We start from the raw sequence: 23,690 nt of genomic DNA, 5'->3' as shown, positions 1-23,690 counted from the left end.
TTGACCTTAAATGACACATTAGGTCAGATAAACTTAATAGACACATACAGAACATTCCACCCCAAAGCAGCAGAATACACATTCTTCTCAAGTATACATGGAACATTCCCCAGGAGAGATCACATGTTAGGTCACAGAACAAGTCTCAGCGAACAAGTCTCAAGAACACTGAAATCATATCAAGCATCTCTTTCGACTACAATAGCATGAAACCAGAAATCAGTCACAAGAAAAAAAAAATGGGAGAAGCTACAAAAAAGTGAAGATTATACAACATGCTACTGAACAATGGGTCACTGAAGAAATCAAAGGAGAAAATGTAAAATACCTAGAGAAAAATGCAAACAGAAATATGACATACCCAAACCTATGAGATGCAGCAAAAGAGGTTCTATGGAGGAAGTTCATAACAATACAGGCCTACTTCAAGGAACAAGAAAACTCCCAGATAAACAGTCTAACCTTAAACCTAAAAGGACTAGAAAAAGAAGAACAAATGAAGCTCAAAATTAATCGAAGGAAGAGAGTAAATGCACAATAAAAAGAATGAATGAAACTAAGAGCGGGTTCTTTGGAAAGGTAAACAAACTTGATAAAACTTGAGCCAGATTTATCACGGAAAAAAGAGAGAGGGCCCAAATCAATGAAATCAGAAATAAAGGGGAAAAGCTAAAACTGATACCATGAAATACAAAGGCTCATAAGAGATTACACCAACAAACTGGACAAGACAGAAGAAATGGATAAAACCTAAAAACATACAATCTTCTAAGACTGAATCATGAAGAAACAGAAAATCTGAACAGACTGTTTTCTAGTAAAGAGATTGAAACAGTAATCAAAAATCTCCCAACAAACAAAAGCCCAAGACAACACAGCTTCACAGGTGAATTCAACAAAACATTCCAATAAGATTTAATGGCCATCCTTCTCAAACTCTTCCAAAATATCAGAGAGGAAGGAAACCCTCCAAACACATTTTACGAAACCAGCACTACCCTGATACCAAAACCAGACAAGGACACCACACAAAAAAAGAGAAAATTACAGGTCAATATCCTTGATGAACACAGATGCAAAAATCCTCAACAAAATTCATCAAACTGAATACAACATGTTAAAAGGATCATACAGTGTGATCAAGTGGAATTTATTCCAGGGATGCAAGACGGTTCAACATTTGCAATTCAATCAACATGATACATCAACATGAACAAACTGAAGGATAAAAACCATATCATCATCACAATAGATGCAGAAAAAGCATTTGACAACATTTAATATCCATTCATGATAAAAACTCTCAACAAAGTGGGTACAGAGAAAATGTACCTTAACATAATAAAGCCCACATATGACAGATCCACAGGTAACATCCTACTCAGTGGTGAAAAGCTGAAAGCATTTCCTGTAAGATCAGGAACAAGACAAGGATACCCACTCTCACCACTTTTACCCAACATCACACTGTCACTGTATGTAGATGACATGATACTCTACATGGAAAATTCTAAAGACACCACCAGAAAACTACTAGAGCTCATCAATGAATTTGGTAAAGTTGCAGGATACAAAAATAATTAATATACAGAAATCTGTTGCATTTCTATACACTAACAACCAACTATGGGAAAGAGAAATTAAGGAAATAATCTCATTTACAATCACATCAAAAAGAATAAAATACCTAGAAATAAACCTACCTAAGGAAGTAAAAGACCTGTATTCGAAAAACTATAAGGTACCGATGAAAGAAATTGAAGACAATACAAACAGACGGAAAGATATACTGTGTTCATAGTTGGGAAGAATATTGTTAAAATGACCATACTACCCAAGGCAATCTCTATTAAAATACCAAGGGTGCTTTTCATAGAACTAGAACAAAAAATTCTAAAATTTGCATAGAACTACAAAAAACCCTGAGAGCCAAAACAATCTTGAGAAAGAAGAACAAAGTTGGAGGTGACATGCTTCCTGGTTTCAAACTATAGTACAAAGCTACAATAATCAAAACAGTATGGTATTGGCAGGAAAACAGCTACATAGATCAATGTAACAGAATTGAGAGCCCAGAAATAAAAACACATATGTGGACAATTAATTTACAACAAAGCAGCAAATAACACACAATAGAGAAAGGATGGTCTCTTCAATAAATGGCATTGGGAAAACAGAACAGCCATGTGCAAAAGAATGAAACTTGTCTCTTATACCATGTACAAAAATTAATTCAAACAAAACTGAAGACTTGAATGTTAAGACCTGAAACCATAAAATACCTAGAAGAAAACATAAGTGGTAACCTCACTGACACCGGTCTGAGTTATGTTTTGTAGATCTGACTCCAAAGGCAAGGGGGACAAAAATAAAAATAAACAAATGGGACTACATCAAACTAAAGGCTTTGTACAGCAAAGGAAATGATCATCAAAATGAAAAGGCAACCTACTAAATGGGAGAAGATATTTGCAAATCAAATATCTGCTAAGGGGTTAATAGTCAAAATATACAGAGAACTCATACTACTTAACAACAAGAAAACAAACAACTTAATTAAAAATGGGCAGAGATTCTGAACAAACATTTTTCCAAAAAAGAATGCAGATAGTCAACAGGCACATGAAAAGATGTTCAACATCACTAATTACTAGGGAAATACAAATCAAAACCACAATGAGATACACTTTACATCTGTTAAAATGGCTATTTTGGAAAAAATAAGAAATAACAAATGTTGGAGAGGATGTGGAGATAAGAGAACTTTGTACACTGTTTGTGGGACTGTAAACTGGTGTAGGCACTGTGGAAAATGGTTTGGAGACTCTGTATGGAGAAACAAAAAATTAAGAATGAAATACCATATGGCACAGGTATTCCACTTCTGGGTGTTTATCTGAAGAACACAAAAACATCAATTGAAAAAGATAAATGTACCCCTATGTTCACTGCAGCATTATTTATAACAGCTGAGATATGGAAGCAGCTTAAGTGTCCATCAATGAATGAATGGATAAAGAAGATGTAATACATACACACACACACACACACACACACACACACACACACACGCAATGAAATACTACTTAGCCATAAAAAAGAACAAAATTCTGCCATTTGAGACAACATGGATGGACCTTGAGGGTATCACACTAAGTGAAAAAAAGTCAGAGAGAGACAAAGACCATATGGTTTCACTCATATGTGGAATCTTAAAAGAAAACAAAACAAATGAACAAACAAAACAAAATAAAAACAAATTCATAATACAGAGATTAGATTACTGGTTACCAAAGGGGAAGGAGGTTGGGAGTAGGGGAGATAAATGAAGGGGATCAACAATATGGTGATGGATGGGAACTAGATTTGTGATGGTAGTCACTGTGTAGTGTATACAGATATTGAATTATAATGCGGTATATCTGAAACTTATATAATTAAAAAAAACCTCACCCCCAGCTTAAAGCACTCAGTTTTGGGTGTAGGGGTAGGGGATTAGCGGGAAGTGTTTCCTGGATTGAAGCAACAAATGAGGTATTTGTAATTCCAAGGTATAATGCCTTGAACAGAAGGTAGCAAATATCTGTTGATTCTTTTTACAATATCACAATCAGGAAGGGCTTTGCAAATGTTTTTGTGAATCTGGAACACCAAATTCTGCTCACTTCTCACCCCTATCAGATAGTGGGAAAGTTTAATCACTGTTTTTATGGACAGATTCCTGCTCCTGAGCAGAAGAGAAATTCAAAGAGTAGGAATAAATTTCTCCCCTAGAAAATGAGGGTAACACTTGTTCTTAAAATGTGTTTACAGATGACTTGATATTTCAGTGAGTTTATTTAAAATCATCAGCTAACTCAGTGCTCTGAATAAATATTTGCTGAACAAATGAACTGATTGAAAAGGTCAAACAAGGTCCTTCTCACATTTTGAAGAATTTTTTTTTTTTTTGATACCCGGAGATTTGATGATGTTTTTGAAGGCCATCAAAATAGTCGAGAAAAAGTTTAAAAACACAGTAAAATTAGCTGGTTTAGCATATTAGCCATTATAGCTTTTCCTTGGGTTTTCCTCTTTCTGTAAGTTACGGCACAGGGAAAATGACTGGTCTAACAGTGCCTGGTTGTCTACACTGAGTCGGATATAACTGTCTTTTATCTCTGCACCCAATAGTCTGTGAAAACTATCAACCTCTCAACCTGCATGATGGAAATGGCCCTTAATGGCCAAGAGTGTCTTGAACCTCGGCCTGTTTCATGCATGTTATCTCACTTTATTCTCATAAGAACTCTATGAGCTTTGTCTTGCCATTACTGTTTTTTATTTAGGTGAGGGTGGGTAAAGTCATATAAATATTAAGTGGCTGAGCCAGAATTTGAAACCAGGGGTGTCAGACCTGCTGGCCTCATGCTATCCTGTCTCCTACCCCAACCATCTACAGGCAGACCTCAGAGATATTGCAGGTTCGGTTCCAGACAGCTGCAATAAAGCAAGTATCACAATAAAGTGAGTCACAGAAATGTTTTGGTTTCCCAGTGCAAACGTCAGCTATGTTTACACAGTATACTATAGTCTTTTATGGGTGGAATAGCACTATGTCTAAAACGATTTCCCTGCAGCCAGCAGTGCTGTTTGATAGCATTTTACCCAGAATAGAACTGCTTTCAAAATTGGAGTCAATCCTCTGAAATGACACTGCTACTTTGTCAACTAAGTTTGTGTCATACTGTAAATCCTTTGTTGTCATTTCAACAGTCTTCACAGCATCTTCACCGGGAGTAGCCTCCATCTCAAGAAACCACTTTCTTTGATCATCCAGAAGAAGAAAACTTTAACTCTTCATCTGTTCTAGTTTTATCATAAGATTGCAGCCATTCAGTCACATCTTCAGGTTCCACTTCTAATTCTAGTTCTCCTGCTAGAATTTCCACCACATCTGCAGTGACTTCCTCTACTGAAGTCTTGAAACCCTCAAAGTCATCCATAAGGGTTGGAATCAACTCTTCCAAACTCCTGCTCATGTTGACATTTTGTCCTTTTACCATGAGTCACCATGTCCTTTATGGCATCTAGAATAGTGAATCCTTTCCAGAGGGTTTTCAACTGACTATGCCCAGATCCATCAGAGGAATCACAATCTATGGTAGCTATAACCTTATGAAATCTATTTCTTAAATGGTGAGACTTGCAAGTTGAAATTACTCCTTGATCCATAGGCTGCAGAATGGATTCTGTGTTAGAGGTAAGAAAACAACATGAATCTCATTGTACAACTCCATCAGAGCTCTTGGGTGACCAGGTGCACTGTTTATGAACAATAATATTTTGAAAGGAATCTTTTTTTTCTGAGGGTAGGTCTCAACAGTGAGCTTCAAATATTCATTAAACCATGTTAGAAACAGATGTGCGATCATCAGGGCTTCGTTGTTCCACTCACAGAGCACAAGTAGAGCAGAATTAGCACAATTCTTAAGGGCCCTAGGATTTGGGGAATGGTAAATGAGCACTGGCTTCAAATTAAAGTCATCAACTGTATTAGCCCTTAACAAGAGAGTCAGCTTGTCCACTGAAGCTTTTTTTTTTTTTCCCATTGACTTCTCTCTAGCTATGAAAGTCCTAGTTGGCATCTTCTTCAAATAGAAGGCTGTTCTGTGTACACTGAAAATCTGTTATTTAGTGAAGCCACCTTCATTCATTATCTTAGCTAGGTCTTCTGGATAACTTGCTGCAGTTTCTACATCAGCACATGCTACTCACCTTGCAATTTTATGTTATAGAGATGGCTTCTTTCCTCATGAACCAACCCCTACTAGCTTCAAAGTTTTCATCTGTAGCAGCCCCCTGACCTCTCTGACTTCCTAGAATTGAAAAGAGTTAGGTCTTTGCTCTGGATTAGGCTTTCGTTTAAGGGAATGTTGAGGCTGGTTTGATCTCCTATCCAGATCACTAAAACTTTCTCCCTATCAGCAATAAGGCTGTTTCACATTCTTATCATCTGTGTGTTCACTGGAGCAGCACTTCCAATTTCCTTCAAAAAATTTTCCTTTGCATTTATAACTTGGCTGTTTGGTGTAAGAGGCCTAGCTTTGGGCCGATCTCGGCTTTCGACAAGCCTTCCTCACTAAGCTTAATCATTCCTAGCTTTTGAGTTAGAGAGACTCTTCCTTTCACCTGAACATTCACAGGATATTGTGGGGTCACTAATTGGCCTAATTTCAATATTGCTGTGTCTCAGGGAATAGGGAAGCCAGAGGAGAGGGAGAGAGAAGGCGAACAGCTAGTTGGAGCAGTGAGAACACACATAACATTTACTGATTAAGTTGCTGTCTTATATGGGCATGGTTCATGGTGCCCCAAACAGTTACACTAGTAACATCAAAAATCACTGATCAAAGATCACCACAAGAAATACAATAATAATGAAAAAGTTTGAAATATTGTGGGAACTACCAAAATGTGATGCAGAGACACGAAGGGAGCAAATGCTGCTGGAAAAATGGTGCCAATAGACTTGCATGACCCACAAACCTTCAAGCAAAAAGCACAATATCTGCAAAGCACAATAAAGAGAAGTGTAAAACAAGGTATGCTGGTGTAGGAAAGTTCTAGAAACAATGTGGAGTACCTATGAAAATGCTTTGTAAAAGGTAAGGAACAAGACAATGAAAGCTAAAAATCACCCGTCCCAAAGCTTCATTTTGAATGGAGAAACAGAAGGCCAGGGGAGGTGAGGTGGAGGTTAGGTTATTAAGTGACACAGAGGGGACATCAACCAGGGCTGCTGATTCCTGGGTCGGCGCAGGGGGCGGGGTGGGGGTGGGTCACTGATCTTTCCATGGTTACCTAAAAAGTAGAGTCCACGACCTCTGTCCATCTAAGAGCCACACCGAGGCCCAGAAATCTGGGAAAGATAAGGACGTTGGCAAAAATTCCAATCCCCTTTACTGGGGCTCAAGAGGTCTCCCTCTAACTTCACTCATTTGGATGTCTGACACAAAAAGAATCCACTTGTGGATTGTGAATCTTCCACAGGATCCAAGATATACAACTTACTTGGGCAGGAAAATATTGTGACATTCACAAAACCACCCACAAATCTATTTCTGTAAAGAAAATGCTTTGACCTGGCATTAAGTTTATGGTAACGTAGCTTGAGTGCTGGCTTGGCAATCAAAAGACTCAAGTTCCATGCCTGGCTGGGAGATCCTGAACCACACTGCTTCCTATCTCGGAGACCTGTTCTCTCTACTGTATAGGCCTGCCCTACCCACTCCAAAGGATGGAGCTCTACACACAGGTAAGGTATCAGCATTATATTAATTTTGTTTTCTTTTTTTGAGTGGGAAATATAAAAACCATTCCATTAATGGACTTGCCAAATCAGTGCTCTTTTCTATTCCTCCTACCTGATTCCTACGGCACACAGTTTCAGCTGGAAGGCTATTCTCTGGTTTCTCCGGGCAATTCTCCCCACCACTGAGTAGGATCCTTATAAAGAATAGTTGTGTTGTTTCCAAACCTGTTTATGCTAGTTGTTCTCTTTATTGTAATTACATAATTTAATCACTTGATGGTAAATTGTAGAAATACGACTGAGAAAAAGTATTATTTCTATAGATTAAAGTGGAAGAAGTCAAAATATTGCTGTTAAATATAGGTGTGGGAGACCAGTGGAGATTGGGCAGTTATAGTACCTCAGTGCAATGTGGAACTCAGGGCTGGATTCTGGAACACAAACAGGACATTAATGGAAATACTGATGAAGTCCAAATAAATACTAGAGTTCAGTTAACAGAAATGTATCAGTGCCAGTTTCTTAGTTTTGATGAATTTATCACAATTTAAGATGTTAATAATGGGGAAACTGGAGAAGGGCTATATGGAAACTCTCCATGCTATCTCTGCAACTTTTCTGTAAATCTAAAATTATACCAAAAAGAAAATGTTCATTTTTAAAAAGGTGTGGGCAAGACAGTTTTAAAAGATTGAGAACAAATTATAAATATCTAGAAAGATTTCGTGGTGATATTTTCAAGATCCACGACTCCACTTAAAAAATATGAAAGTGAAAAAAGCATGAAAGGGAAATCACAGGTGATCTCTTTATAGATGTGGCATATGTAGGAAGACCCACAAAACTTTATTTAACAGATTTATAACTCAAGAAGAGGCCTCAGCCCTGCATCAATAGACAAATGATGCTATATTTAGCTTGTTTTAAATGAAAGGTTAAGGGATGCAAGTATCATTTTCTGAGATTGCTGATTTGGGCCATCTTTTCTCCATTAACTAACCACACTGGATAAGAGTTCTACTCTATAAAGTTTACTTCTAGATGGTATCAATGCTAAAATTTTTGAGGCATGGATTAATGCGAGAGCAGATCCTTGAGAGCCATTTAGACAGAGAATACCTGAGATCTAAACCTGATATAATTTTACAGTTGACTTTTATATCCTATAAATGGTCAGAAGCCCAGGAAATTTTAGCTGTCCTAATGAAGTCTAGGGAAGAACTTAATAACCCTTACTGAATAAGGAGAACAGCAGAATGCACTGAAATAGCATAGTAATACTCATTATCTTAGAAACTCCTAGTTGGAATGTACTTTCGGAATCATCTAGCATAAACCCTTTCTAACAGCACCTATCCTACCCATTTATCATAACATAGTCTTCCAGTCGGAAGTGTGTCAGGGACCCACTACCTCATCAGTTCTCGCTTGGAGTAGCTTTAAAATGTTTCCCTAAAGCTTCTGCCTTTTTATGATTGTTTGACATCTTTGCCCTTAAAGGAATCATCTAATTCCTCTCTTACAGCAAGGTCAGCAATTAACTGAGTGAGCTGAATCTCTCTACCATTCATTCATTTGCTCATTCACCCACTCAACAATTATTGGCCGAGCAACAACTATGTGGTAGGTACTGATCATCACAGTAGATATAAACACCAAAAAGACCTCTTCTATTTACAAAGAAATAGAAGATAATAAATCGGGGGCTATAACCGAGAGGGACTATTCAAAGTGGCTGCTGTAGTTTGGGTGGTCAGTGAAGGGCCACGCATGGGAACCTTCAGAGGAAGGCCATTCTAGGTAGAAGGAATAGCTACTGCAAAGGTCCTAAAGCAGAAACAAGCTTATTGGGCTCGAACACAAAGAAAGCCTGTGAGGCTGGAGTTTAGTGGGCAGGCAGGGATGGGGCGGCATGAAATGAGACAGGAGAGGTAGAAGTGGTTGAATCTTGGAGAAACTTGCAAGGCACAGCTACAAGTTTTGAGGCTGGATTTTATTCCAAGAGCAACGACTATGAAAAAACGAAGTGGCCTGACCCGTCAGGTGTTCGGAGGCTGGATTAAAGGGAGGGCAGGCGTGGAAGCAGGGAAACCTGTTAGGAGTCTGTTGTTCTGGCCCATGTGAGAGAAGGGGGGTAGAGTTTGGACTAGAAATGTGCTGTGGAGACGCAGATCATTAAACGGATTCCAGGCACGTTTTGAAGGAAGAGTCAACTGGATTTGCTCGTGGACTGGATATTGGATGTGAGGGCATGAAAGGAACGAGGAATAAGCATTATGTATCTTGCTTATACGCTGGGGATTTCCTTCATATGATCCTGATTAACGCTCTCAAGCAACCAGTGGGGAAGGCTGGGATACCCTCCTGCTTACACAAGGATACAGAGATGGGGAGGGATGAAGCCAGCCAAGGGTTAAACAGCTTGTGAAGCACGGATTTGAATTCAGGACTTGTGACACAGACTTTTCCATGAGGCTAGCTTTACTTTCAATGTTTTGTTTCTTGTCCAAGAAAAAAATAATAAATTCTATTAACTGTGTTGATTTATAAATAAAGGGTAGAAACAGAGTGAAAACTGAGAAGAAGAAACCAAGACAACATAACTCATGCTTCCCACCTACAGATGTCCCAATCAAAGGACAACACAAACTTCTTCCATTAATTAAACGGATGAATCAGGTTTCGGTTTCCACATCCTCTCTCCTTTCTGCACAACTCGTCTTTGAAGGCATTTCATTTGGGAAATGTGTGACCTTTACTCACGGTGCTGCACTTAATTGAATGCTTTGCATCAAAAGTCGCTTCGCTGATCAACATCTTACACCCACTGCCCTTCTGAAATCCTTACCCCCAGTTCTTTGGTCTGTTTGGTTGAAATCATTTTACAAAAATAAATCATATCAAAGTTTTTCTTTTATTATTTCGAACACTTTGCTTGCAAAACTAAATATTTTTAACACCATGGCAACACGGCCAGGACTCTGGCTAATGTATCCAGGGCTGTACCAGAGTTCAGACTTAGCAAACTCCTGCTGCAGACAAATGGGCTTTGAAGGAGGAAAGAGCTAATAAATTAGGCATGGTCAATAATCGTTCCAGTCGTGTCTTCTGGAGCTTCCTAAAGAGTGATAAATTAGACAGGCTTGTCCTAATGGATCAATTCCCCCCTCTCCCTACTAGGACACACCAGCGTGAACTGAGCAAACTGCAAACTGCATGGCTTCTCAGTGAGTTCAGATAATACCTCCCACACCTTCCCAAGTACTTGCTCACCCATCTGCTCGTCTGACCCTTCCGATTTCACTCTGAGTTGGGCAGGCTGGGATGATCAGCTCCGCTTTTTTCCAGCGGAGGCTCACGGAGGTTAAGTGATTTTGTCAAAGTTGCACGGCTGATCGCATGGTTAGGAAGAGGCAGAACTACATTTTTCAACTGCATCTCCTAAATCCCGGCCAGTACTACTTTCAATACATCAGCCTCTGCTGTTGAAATTTAACTCAACTATCACTTACAAATGCTTTGGTTTATTGTTATTTTTTGGTTTTGGTTTTGTATGTTTATCGAAGTTACACATGCAAGTAGTTGAAAGAATAAATGTATTCTACGCATTCTATGAATCTCCAGCCCAACAACTTCACCCAATTTTTCCTTCCCAGAGGCAACCATTTATACCAATTTTACCTGCTGAATCCAGCACTTAATTGCATGTCTCTAACAAGCTTCTTTCGGCACGTTTTGGTTTTTCTCTTTATGCCCTAAAAATGATGGCGCTCTTTCCTCCCCTCACACCCACCATACACGAGCTGCCTCTCAACATAGCACTACCATGGCTTGCTTAGACCAGTACTCAGTGTTGCCATTATTATGACTTGGCAAAAACAACTCCAGCCCCAGCTGACATATGTCAATTTTGATTAGCCTGTCCTAAACATCGCCCCCCCGCCCCCTCAAACTCCCTCACCTTCAGAATGAATGATTTTTCCCCCTAATTTGCTGTTTTCTATGTACTTATTACTAAAAGAACGCCAAACTTGTTGCTAGCTGTGTAAATCTTGTCAAAACATTCAGATATAGCAGACGCATTAACTGTATACTCCTCAAGAATCTTCACCATGATTCTTTTGATCTAATTAATCAGGAATGTTTGCTCTCCATGCCTGGCTGGCATCTTGGGCTCTCTGCCTCTCCTGGAGGGTCCCTTCACTTCTCTTCTCTGTTGGATTTTCCATTTCCCGTCACCGTCGCATTCCTAATTCATGGTAATGCACATTGTCTAGCAGCATCCTGAAGATGGATGCATGGGAAATATGTTTTTCTTTTAGAATTTACATGTCTGAAAGCATTTTTTATTCTGCCCTCATATTGGATAGATAATTTGGTGCATATAAGATTCTGGATTGGGAATAATTTTCCATCAGAATTCGATTTCTAGCTTCTAGCATTGCCATTGGAAAGTCTGAAACCATTCTGCTCCCTGATTCTCTGAGTAATTTGTTCCCACATCCCACCCTCTACCTCCTCCCCTTCCAGAAGTGTGTAAGCTTTCTTTCTATCCTGAGGATTCTGAAATGTTCATATAATGGTATGGATCTGTGCTAACATCTCTTTGGGCCTTTTAAAATTAGGAACTTGTGTCCATCATTTTGGGAAATTTTCAAAAATGATTTCATTGATTTACTTATGAATATATGTGAATGTTTATGGATATATATATGGATTTATGTATAAATTTGTGGTGTGTATGAATACTGTGGTAAAAATTGGCTTGCTTCTCACCTTTCTCCACTCCTGGTCTAACAGAATTCAGCTTTCTTGTTTGGCTAATTCATTTACCACTTGTACATCTACTTTTTTGGCTTCAGAAATTTTGTGGTTTTCTCTCTCATTCTGTGCTCTTGAGTTTATGCTTTAAAAGAACTCTCTACACTATTATTTTAGCAATTTTCAAGAGGAACTGAATTCCACTGTGAGTGTTCAATCCAAATGAATGTTCAGTTGGCCATCTTGCCTCAGAAGTCCTTCAAAAGTTTTCCAGTCTTTCTTTGCTCCTTACTACAGCCATATTGCCTATGGACCACACTTAAATGAGTAATAAACATTCAGTCTCATGATGAGATCTAGTTTTCTCTTTTCCTCTTAAAGAATATTATACTTATATGGAGAGAAAGCCATTTGATAATGCTCGGTGGCAGAAGTCATTTATCCTGCAGAGTCAAGGCTGGTCCCAAACGCAGAAGCAACAGTCTGCTTTGCTGCGTGAGTTGACAAGTCCAGGAAGTTCCCTGACCTTCTCATCTCTATCAGAACCCCGCTCCATGCAATGTCCACAAGTAGAAGAGACAGTAATGGAGACCAAACCACACAGTGCCTTGGGATGGCCCTGTAGTACCCTGCTATTCGTCTAGCTAACCACATCAGACTTGTCTGCTTATCTTCTAGGTCATGAAGGGATAAAACATAGGCTAGGTAATTAACTGCCAAAGAGAGACACAGAGAGTGTCCGAGGTACTGAAAGAGACTGACAGGGAGGAGGAGACAGGAGGATAGAAATTACAACAGGTAGATGAGTTGAGTGGTTATGAGCAGAGATGATAAGAAAAAGCCTAAATTCAAACTTCAAGCTTTACCACTCCAATCATATTGTCAGTGCGTACAAACAGTAAAAGAAATAATGGTACAGTGAAAAGGGTATAAGCTTTGTAATCAGATAAACCTGCTTCAGATCTCACTTCTGTCATCAGTAGCAAAGCTGCTTTAACCTCCTTACTGTTAAAATGTAGGTAGGACTTACATCAAAGTAGTTGAAGAAACAGAAATGATGTAAGCAAATATGCTGGTATTTAGTAAGTGCCCATTAAATGGTAACTGCTGTCGTTAGTGATGGTGGAAATGGCCATGCACTATATCCTTGGACATGTTTACTGCACCTGTGTCCACGGTCCACCCTTGCAGGGAAAAGGACTTGATCACTGAGATTAATACTGCCAGCACATCATGGTAATAAAAAGTGAGCTAAAAACTAAAACTACAGTGAGGTACCACCTCACACTGGTCAGAACGGCTATCATTAAGAAGTCTACAGATAAAAAATGCTAGAGATGGTGTGGATAAAAGGGAAACCCCAATGTAAATTGGGGCAGCCACTATGGAAAACAATATGGAGGTTTCTCAAAAAACTAAAAATAGAGTTGCCATATGATCCAGCAATCCCATTCCTGGGCATATATCTGGACAAAGCTATAATTTGAAAAGATACATGCACCCCTATGTTCGCAGCAGTGCTCTTTACAATAGCCAAGACATGGAAGCAACCTAAATGTCCACCGACAGATGAACGGATAAAGAAAATGTGGTGCGTGTATATATATGCATATATACAATGGAATATTACTCAGCCACAAAAACAGAATGAAATAACGCCATTTGTAGCAACATAGATGGACCCAGAGATTAATAAGCGAAGTAAGTCAGTAAGAGAAAGACAAATACCATATGATATCACTCACATGTGGAATCAAAAATATGACACAAATGAACCTATCTATGAAACAGAAACAGACATAGAGAGCAGACTTGTGGTTGCCAAGGGGAAGGGGGAGGCGGGTGGGGAAGGGAAGGGTTGGAAGTTTGGGATTAGCAGAGGCAAACTATTATATATAGGATGGATAAAAAACAAGGCCTTACTGTATAGCACAGGGAACTATATTCAATATCCTGTGATAAACCACAACGGAAAAAGAATATAATATGTATAACTGAATAAATTTGTTGTACAGCAGAAATTAACACAACATTGTAAATCAACTATACTTCAATAAAGTTAAAAAAAATAGCTAACTTTTAGTTGGTTTTATTATTGCTTTTGAATTCTGTACAGAAGTGCCAGATAAAAGATGGGACACCAAGTTAAGTGTGAATCTGACATAAACAAGGAATGTTTTTTTTTAGTATAAGCATGTCCTGTGCATTATTTAAAACACAGTTTTAATAAGTCTTGTTTGTCTGAAATTCAGATTTAACTGGGCCTCCTGGATTTTATTTACTAGATCTGACAATGCTAAGGGTACCCCAATATAGCATGCACTGGGGGTGGAATGCTCCACTGAAGGCCCTTCCCCCCACTGCTTGGTACTTCCCAACTGTGTCTACTGCAAATTCAAAGGAATAGCCACTACAGGTCTTCTTTAAATGGTCTCTTTTGCTTCCTGAGGTAATATCAATAGGCCATCACTTTTCTTAAGTTCTGTTTGGGGCTCAACAGTCTTGACTGACTAAATCTGCAGAAGGGCATACTTTCATCCAAGTGGTGGACAGATCCGGACTGGGGAGGCACCAGCATGTCTGTGAGGGAGACAGTAGAAGAGGATGGTGGCGTGGTGTGAACTTGCATTAAAGATCTGGGCAGTGGAGCCTGGACAGGACCCCTCCTCCTCCCCACAGTGGAACAAACTTGAATACTCATTAGTAGATCAGCAACACCAGTTATTAGCATTTCTCCTCACTTCTCACAGTCAACTCTTGATTAACTACAGTAATAGGAAGTGGGAAGGATACCACACATAATCCCAAATCAAAAACAAAAAAGTGGTCAAGGGCAAGATGAAGTGCAAGTTCTGCTAACCAGCACTCTGCCCTCCCTCCATCGCTGGAGATACCAACACTCCTGCAGGCAGCTTCCCTTCCCGATGCCATCAGCGCTCAGAGTCCCAAACCTGCCTCACCCTTCATCACCTCACTAATACTATCGCATCAGTGTATTTGTCCAGACACTTAATTTGTTCATTAAGTACCTAAAGAAGAGGACTGTTTCCACCTTGCAGAAGAATCAGTAGGTAGTCTACCACTTATCATGCAGTTTCAAATAGGAAAGGTTTTCCAATATGTAAATAGCATAGCTGACTCATACTGATTAATGTGAAAACTAATGCATTTTTTAAAGACTATCACTATTCCGTGACCTCGCTAATCTAGCAACCTACAGTTGAGAGTTGACTAAAACTTATGCTTTTGAACCTAGTTTCAATTGTATGATTTCATATGCATATCCAAATCGTTAAACTATTGCCACCACACCAGTCCCTGCCCAGGGCCATGAGAAACCACCACATAAAAATGTTCTCATTTCCTGTTTTTATATGTGTAGGTGTATGGCTCCCTCCCTAATTCCTCCTCTTTCAGCTGATTATATTGGTATTGACTGTGTGCCTCTAAATAAGATAAATGTTAATTTTTCTGTGGGCTTTTAGAAAGGAGTGGAGCTAAATGAATGAGTTCAGTCTGCCATCTTCATCTGGAAAACATACTGATTACAGTGAAAAAAAAAAAAAAACTACCAAAAAAACCCTCCCCTATCTCTTTATTGAACTGTTACTTTCATGTATGTATCTTGCAACTTAGATCTGAAGGTAGAATATTCAGGTACAAAAGAGGTTCATTTGGATCCTTCTGGGCTAATCTGGTCACTCCACTAAAATAAGGACGTGGGGACCGACTATGCCTAAAGAGGTGATGGGTGTACTTCAATGTCGAGTTAGAGATGTTACTACTATTCAAACTTAGAATGAAGAGTTCAACGTTTACTGAATGCCAGGACTGTGCATTTCATATAGCATCTCATTTATAGAAGGCTTAAAAGAGTTAACATTGCAGGATAAACATTTGAAAGATAAACGTTTATGGAGTGACAACAGATATCAAAAAAGTCAACAGAGACTCCTTGTCTTTCCAAAACTGTGTAAGTGTATTCCCAAATATTTCTAAATGGTACATAAGAAAGGACATGTTCGAATATATAGTCTTAAATATTTAGAGAAAAGAACATCATCAGAATTACCTTAAAACACACACACACACACACACACAAAACACATACACACACTCACTTGAATCTCTGCCAACATTCTCAAACAAGTTTGATTATCTTACACTGAGAGTTAACTAGTGATTAATTTTCCCAATTCATATATGCAATAACAGGGCCAATAATGCATCATTTTCAAGGCAAGATTTAGTACACAGCTAGCGGACTAAATATCCTACCCTTAATGATACGGGATACTAAATAAGTCTCGTTAGCTACTAAGGGTGATTTATTTTAATCTTTAAACTTTTCACAATAGGCTGACTTCTCAACACCCATCTGAAGAGTTCCTGTCATTTCCAACAAAAAAATTCGGCTTTCCTACTTGGAAAGCCAGAAAGAAGTTTTCATAATGAAATACAGTCACAGGATCATGTTATACAAATGTGGATTTGGGAGCAGTGATACTAGAGTGATTGTAACACTAAAGTTGTTCATTTGGGCTTTCGAGCATCAAGACATCAGAGAGACTGTGACCTATTCTACTGCATTTGTTTACGTGGATAACAAACCCAGTTAGGACAATGCAGCCTGGGAGTATGAAGAGCACTATTATAGGGCAAAGGCCATACCTATCCATCACAGTTACTCCTATTAAGGTCACCCAGGAATGACCATTTAACCAACAACTGTGTTCTTTATATTAAAAATCAATAGTAATATCAACATCCCTTCTTCTTAAACAATATTTTACAGAATGCATATTCTACAACAACATACTACTAAGTATATTCAGTGCAAGTAAAAAAAGACAATGTTTCATGTTCTGAGAAATCCTGGTTTAAACAGGGTTAAACCGTTTCGTTGTTTTTTACTACAGGACTTCCCAGAGCCTTTAATAAGCTCGTATGCACTGTGTCCCTGTGATTTCTTTTTAGTATAGGGCATTTCCAGGTTTATCAGACTACAGACTCTTTTTTAGAGAGCACCAATTCACATTTCATGCAATACTGGTGAGGGTCACTAGTTGGGAAATCCTACACCTATAGCCTCGGCAATGGGGTGCATGCGCGTGCATAACTGGCATTAACGAGCACGATCAGAAAGAATGCACTGCATGGTGTGTTTGTTTCTTACTGCTATTATGACAAACTACCACAGACTTAAATGGCTTAAAACAATACAAATATATTACCTCATAGTTCTGTATGTTAGAAGTCTGACATGGGTCTCATTGAGCTGAAATCAGGGTGCTGACAGGGCTGCATTCCCTTCTGGAGGCTCTAGGGAGAATCTGTTCCTTGCCTTTTCCAGTTTTAGAGCCTCCCGACATTCCTTGGTTCATTGCCCACTTCCTCCATCTTCAAAGCCAGCAACACTGCATCTCTCTGATCATTCTACTGTACCATCTCCCGCTGACCACGGAGAAAATCGTCAGCTTTTAAAGATTCATTTGAAAGATTTGTGTGATTCGATTAGGCCCACTTGGAGAGTCCAGGATAATCTCCCCATCTCAAGGTCGGCAAAGTCCCTTTTTGCCATGTAAGGTAACATATTCACAGATTCCAGGGATCAGGGTTCGGACATCTTTGGGAGCCGTGACTCTGCCTATCACACATGAGTTGGTAAGAGTACCTTCAAAGTTCTGGCTAGCAAACAAGGTCAAAGAATGAGAGAGAGAGCAGCTGTTGCTGTTATTTGCTCCCAGATATTACTTGTATCATCAAAGCATCAAGGAACTCAAAATTATTGTCTGCTTAAGGGAGGCAGAACAGTAGACAAGATATGGAACACATTCCTGAGTACCAAGGGCTTAGGCTGTAGTGCTCTGGAAATTAGCTTCTCCACAAACACAGCCAGCTGGCCCCTCAACAATATGGGCCTGATTCTACAAGGTGTCTGTTTTCCAGTCAAAGGCATATACCCCTAATCAGCTTTATTGAAGCTTTCCTTACTAAGGGACTGTGCATTCATTACCCCCTATGATGTTGGTGTTATAACTGCCCTATTTTACAGGTGAGATAATACTTTTTCTGGTGATGTTACCTGACAAGATCTTGCTTGCTTTCACCAAACCAGTAGAAAGTACATATCTGACAACAAAGCCTGAGTTCTTAATCCTGTGCAGTACTATTCACTTTGATAATCCATCTCTCTTAGGTCTCCCCACTCCCCCCCACACCCCACACACAAACTAAGTTCTTTCCTAAGTCCCTATCTGATCTGAGGGTCTACCTATACGGGCTCTAGGCACGTGTGTGTGCACGCCCTTGCACTCATGCACACACATTCACTAACTCTTTCTGTCATCTGTATCCTCACGAGGCTTTATGCCTTGAAGAGGTATCTCTCTGTTGTGATCTCTGATCAGATACGGAGACTTCTGGGCCAGCAACAGGGCAAGTTGTGAGTACACGCCTTAGAGTCATATCTAGTTTCAAAATGAGGCTAGGTCATCATCTATGAGGTAACTTGGCAGGTCACTTGAACACCATGAACTTCAGCTTCCTCCTCTTTTAAGAGCTGTATAGCAATATCTGCTTCACAGGGTCATCGTAAGGATTTAAAGAGATGGTCTGTGTAAAGCACCTGATAATAATCACGCAATAAATTGTAGCAGATACAATTATCCTCAATTCCTTGCTATGTTTATCTACATAAAAGTGTCGTTGGAAGTTCTGGTCTCTAGGAAAGATGCTCATCGACAACCTCTACTGCTGTTAGTGACATCTATGCAGCCAACAACCATCGTTTAATTCCCACCTGATTGTTAAGGTGTGGTCCTCGCTACCCCAAATGATTTTCTTTTAAAGGGCTATGCCTGCCTGGAGAACTGGGGCCTGAGCCTTCTTGAAATTTGCTAATCACATCTGGTTTAGCTTTAGACATTTTCTGGGGTTTTGCCAGCAGCCACGACACTTTAATGGCTACAATAAACCTCAAAGCCTCATCAAATCTTTGCTGTATGTGTGAAAATTATGTCCACTTCAATTAAACATTCCATCTCAGCTCACACCCAGGCCTCGTGGAAACGGAGCTGAAGACTGAACAGGGAAGTGAGATGAAACGGGCCGCCACGACTCTGGCCATCTCGCCAGATGGGATTTGGAAGGACAAGAAATTCATTAGAGAACCCACGGTCTGTATTTTCTTTAAATATTTACTAGGTACCTTTCATGTATTAAAAACATGGGCATCTCTAAAGATTAGCAGGGCATTTTTTTGTTTAAATATTCAATGTGTGTGGGACAGCGCCGGTTTCCTCATTTGCCTTGGTGGTACACTTCACGTCTTTGTGGTGACGTCCCACACAAAGAAGAAAAATAACTGAGGCAGCGTTCAGTCTTCCCTCATAAGGCAGCTCCTCCAGCTTCAGAAGGTCTTGTATTTCCTTAAAATTGACTGGGGAAACTGTCAGTTGAGTACTCAGAGATCTGAAATGACACCATGGATCTCCCTAGGGAAAATAAGGTACATCCAGGGCAGAGGTTTGGGGGCACCCCTGCCTCTACACTGTCCTTTGAATTCACTCTTCTTATCCCTTTGTTTTTTTTTTATCATCAAACACACAGGGATATCAAAGGCAGTGGGCTGAACCAGGATGCCTGAGAAAGGCAGCCGTGGAGGGAAGGCAGGCGAAGAGGAAAGATCCAACGTAGATCAGGTTTCTGCTCGAAAGACCATACGAAAGGGTCTCACAAGGACCAAGAGACAAGAGAGGATGAGCATTCAGGGATGGCGGCCGGGGACTGGACAAACACAGGTCTCCTCTGCTACTGCAAAAGCCACCCTGAGGACTGGCCTGGCCCTAATTCTGCCACCGGAGAGGGGTAGAAAAAAACTGCTACATGATGCTACCCCGCTTTCTTAGAATAAAAATCAAGCCCCTCAATTCAATCAAGGATAAAACTGCCCGTTTTTGAGGAGAGGGAAAAGAATGATCACAAGTTCACGTATCACACTCCTGAATGAAGCATTCATTTAAATTCACGCTCTCGACCACATCGACAGGAGGGGAAAAAAAACCCCGCATGTTCCTTTAAAAATAATTTACAAGGTAAAAATATTCACTTGCAACCACTATCCTTATTTAAGCAAGTTCTATGCCCAAAGTAAAAATAAATGGCTGTCCCTGCCACCGGGAGCAGATCTTTTCCACTTTACTTCCATTTCCAAGCTGTCCTCTAAGACTTAGATTTCTGAGCACTCTTTCACAATAAACATTTTTAAAATGTTTATTTTATGTCTTAGTGTAAAAATATTCCTGGTGCAAGCTCTTCATTTCCTCAAGCTCTGCTTTTGGCGTGCTGGGCTCCATTTCCACATTAACACGCTCCCTAAATCCTCCACAGAGCTCTTCAATTGGAGTTATACAAGCTCCAAGGCAAGTATTTATATTCTTGGACAAGGAGATGTCTCCACAGTGAAAACACAAGACTCTAGAAATGCCAAAGGAAAATTCCTGCCCAAGAGAGACATATTTTCACCTTTTAAAAAAGCCAAAAAGGGCTTTCAGCATTTTGCTTTGGATAATTAAAAATGTAAATTAAACTAAAACAGACTGTTTACTAACGGGTCTTACCATCATTATTAGACTCATATACATAAACGAAATATATAGGGACGTGTGTGTGTATGTGTGCGTGCGCCACAGGGAGAGCAAGAGTGAGAGACAGAAAGATAAGGCAGCACATAGTAAACTAGCTTAGAAAATGCAATGCGTGATAGTTTCTAATCAGACCCGATCTGCCTCTCACTGGCTGTGTGAATACAGCTTCTCGAAGCCTCATTTTTCTCATCTATAAAATGGAGTTAGTGTAGTTCCTGCTTATTCGGGTCATTAGAAGAATTGTATGAGAACACAGTAAGAATTCAAAAAAAGGGTTATTATTTTTATTAAAATTATATCTATTACATGTTGGAAAATGTAGATATAACAAGATATATATATATATAATATATAGAACAAGATATATATATTATATATATATAACAAGCACTAATTAACACTAATGAAAGAGAGAGATGTGTAAATACACTGCCTCCAAATTGTGCACAGAGGTGGAAAGTGTCCTGACGTACTATACCATAACTGAACTTTCACCATTTCATTCCCCGAGCCATACAGAAATCATCCCCTTAAATCATTTTAAAAAATCCTATCTGTTATCATAATAACAGAACAGTGTGCCTGTTACCTTCTAGTTGCCTCTTCAGTTTTCTCAAATCTTTTATAAGGTCTTCAAATTTGACTTGGGAGGCCAGAAAGAAATCTTGTGGTTCGGGCAGGGGGAAAACACTCTTTTCTGTTCCTGCTTCCTAGAATATATGGTAAACAAAAGTACATTATACTTCCCAATTGTCACTTTCAGTTGAAATTCCAAGCATCTTCTTTCGGATGGTTGGATAAGAATCATAGCAATGCTCCCCTGCTATTCCTAACTTTGGACTTGTTGCTTTGAAGTGCTTTCGTGTCTTTCACGCTATCATTTTGGTCTTATTGACACTGAGGTAGGCTATGGCTGTAGCTATGGCATGGGCTGAGCTCTATTTTGCCTCTTGAATCAAAGAGAAAATGGTCAGGTATGTCCTCATCTTAGACCCTCTACTCCCATGGAAAATGGCACAGGAAGAACACATGAAAGTACTTAAATTGAAAGTCCCTGTTGAGTTTCACCTGGCAGCAATTAGATAACTCATCTTTGGGGTATGCCAATGGGTGTGAATTGGGAGGTACTGGATAAGGCAGCACTGAGGTGGGAGAAACAATCACCATCGCTTACACTCTTACCTACCTTTCTCTGCAGCTTAAAGCTCGTGGGCATGTGTGCGCACATGTGTGCACGCGTGTGTACGTGATCAAATTCTTCACATATTTGTAAAGATTCTCTTAATGTTGTTTGGCTTATCTTAGCAGATATTTACGAGGGATGGTTGGGTTGGGTTTTGACAAGCTCCACAACTATACCTAATAGAGGATCTCAGCTGAGAAACATCCAGAGGGACACAAACTGCAGGCACATTGGGAGACCAGCAGAGCCTCAACTGTCTTTTCCAGTCCAGCTTGCTTTCTCCCCGAGTTGTTTAATACAAGCTTTGTGTCTTGCATGTCTCAGGCCATCTTCGCTTATTCTTCTCTCCACACAGGCTACTTTGCCAGCTTTCCTTCACATTCCATCTTCCCTACTGCCATTAGGACTAATTCCAAATTCTAAAACTGCTTTACAAGGCACTTTTTGATCTGGCCTCTGTCTCCATCTCCAGCCTGATTTCTCCCATCCCCTATCTCTAACTACCTCTCCTAAACCTTCATAAAATAAAAGAACAGGCCACAGTCTCTTGCTTCTAGGCTTCTTGTCTACAAAACTGTCCCTTTTAAAAACTCTTCCCCAGCCCCTCCTCACACCTCCTTGTTCATACTCCTCTTTCTAGTCTCAAAACAGATATCACTTCCTTAAAGACCTCCCCTAAGCCTCAGCACTTGGGTGTTTCCAAGAGTCCCTGCTAATTCCTGTTATCACAGCACTTTTCAACGTTAATTTAAAAATTGCCTTGTTAGCTTGTGTGTCTTCCCCACTAGACTATAAACATTTTGAAGGCAGGAACTGTGCCTTGTTCGCAGTCAAGTACACACCATCTGGTCTACCAATAAAATCTGTTTGGCACCACTAACAGAGAGCTTATAAAACGCTATTCCAGGAAGTGTACACCTTGGGCAGGAGTCATCTAACTTATCGTCCTGTTTTCTTGTGTTTTTGAGAATTCCCTGGACCCTATCCCCTTCTTTTAAGACCTTTGGCCTCATTTACGATGCTAGGAGAAGGTGGTTTTCCTCATTTGATCAGAACAACATTTTACGTGATCAGTGTACTATTTTTCATCTTCCTCTACTTATTTTACTGCTTTTTAACCATGGAAGCAGTATCCTCCTTTGAGCGCCAAGATGGAACAACATCTAAGATGCTTGTCACAAAACTCCATGGTAATCTATGGAAGAACTCATGCATATTTCTTTCTATTTTCCAAAATTTTTTTTATCAGATTCAGTCCTGGCTTCATTTTTTTTTTTTTTTTTAAGCTAGAAAAAGAGAAAATGCTACTGAGCAAATTGGCCTAGTAGTAGCTCTTGTGAAAGCTGCTCAATTAGAGTTCAAAAGACATGGCCCTAGAAGGGTTTCTTTGAACTTCACAGAGACCTAGACTTGGACCAAAAACCAGGCATGAGTGGAAGGAAGCTTGGAAAAAGAGTCACCTTTCTTCCGTTAATTGCTCATCACCACTAACCACAAAAATCATCACTTATGCTCCTAAAAGGGAAGGGATCATTTACTAAATCACATAATTCTGTACTCTTGTTGAGTGAAATTCATTTTACACAGTGAAACCTGGGAGAGCACCACACAAATCTTGACTTCTTATTTTTCCTAAACTGGACCATCCCATGTTTGAAATTAATCTTACTTTAAGATTCCCCTCTGTGAAATTGATTCCACTGGGTTCAGCTCTCTTCAATAGGAGTCAAACTCCATCGGCAAATTTCATCCTTCCTACACAGTGCATCTGTGTAGGAAGTATGGTTGAAGCAGAGACTATGAG

General features: G+C 39.7%; 1 protein-coding gene across 5 annotated transcripts in view; it reads right to left on the bottom strand.

Moving 5' to 3' along the window:
* The window catches only part of FMN1 (formin 1), a 447,127-nt gene that overhangs the window by 127,727 nt on the left and 295,710 nt on the right, over positions 1–23,690 (bottom strand). For all 5 annotated transcript variants that reach the window (XM_059056125.2, XM_067028908.1, XM_067028906.1 and 2 more), the window contains one exon: positions 21,293–21,413. In XM_059056125.2, coding sequence (XP_058912108.1) covers positions 21,293–21,413 — 121 coding nt within the window. The remainder of the gene's footprint in view (positions 1–21,292; positions 21,414–23,690) is intronic.

This window comes from Kogia breviceps, chromosome 3, assembly GCF_026419965.1.
Source record: "Kogia breviceps isolate mKogBre1 chromosome 3, mKogBre1 haplotype 1, whole genome shotgun sequence".
Lineage (NCBI taxonomy): Eukaryota > Metazoa > Chordata > Mammalia > Artiodactyla > Physeteridae > Kogia > Kogia breviceps.
Note: the sequence above shows the minus strand (reverse complement) of the source record. Positions and strands in the feature narration are given on the sequence as shown.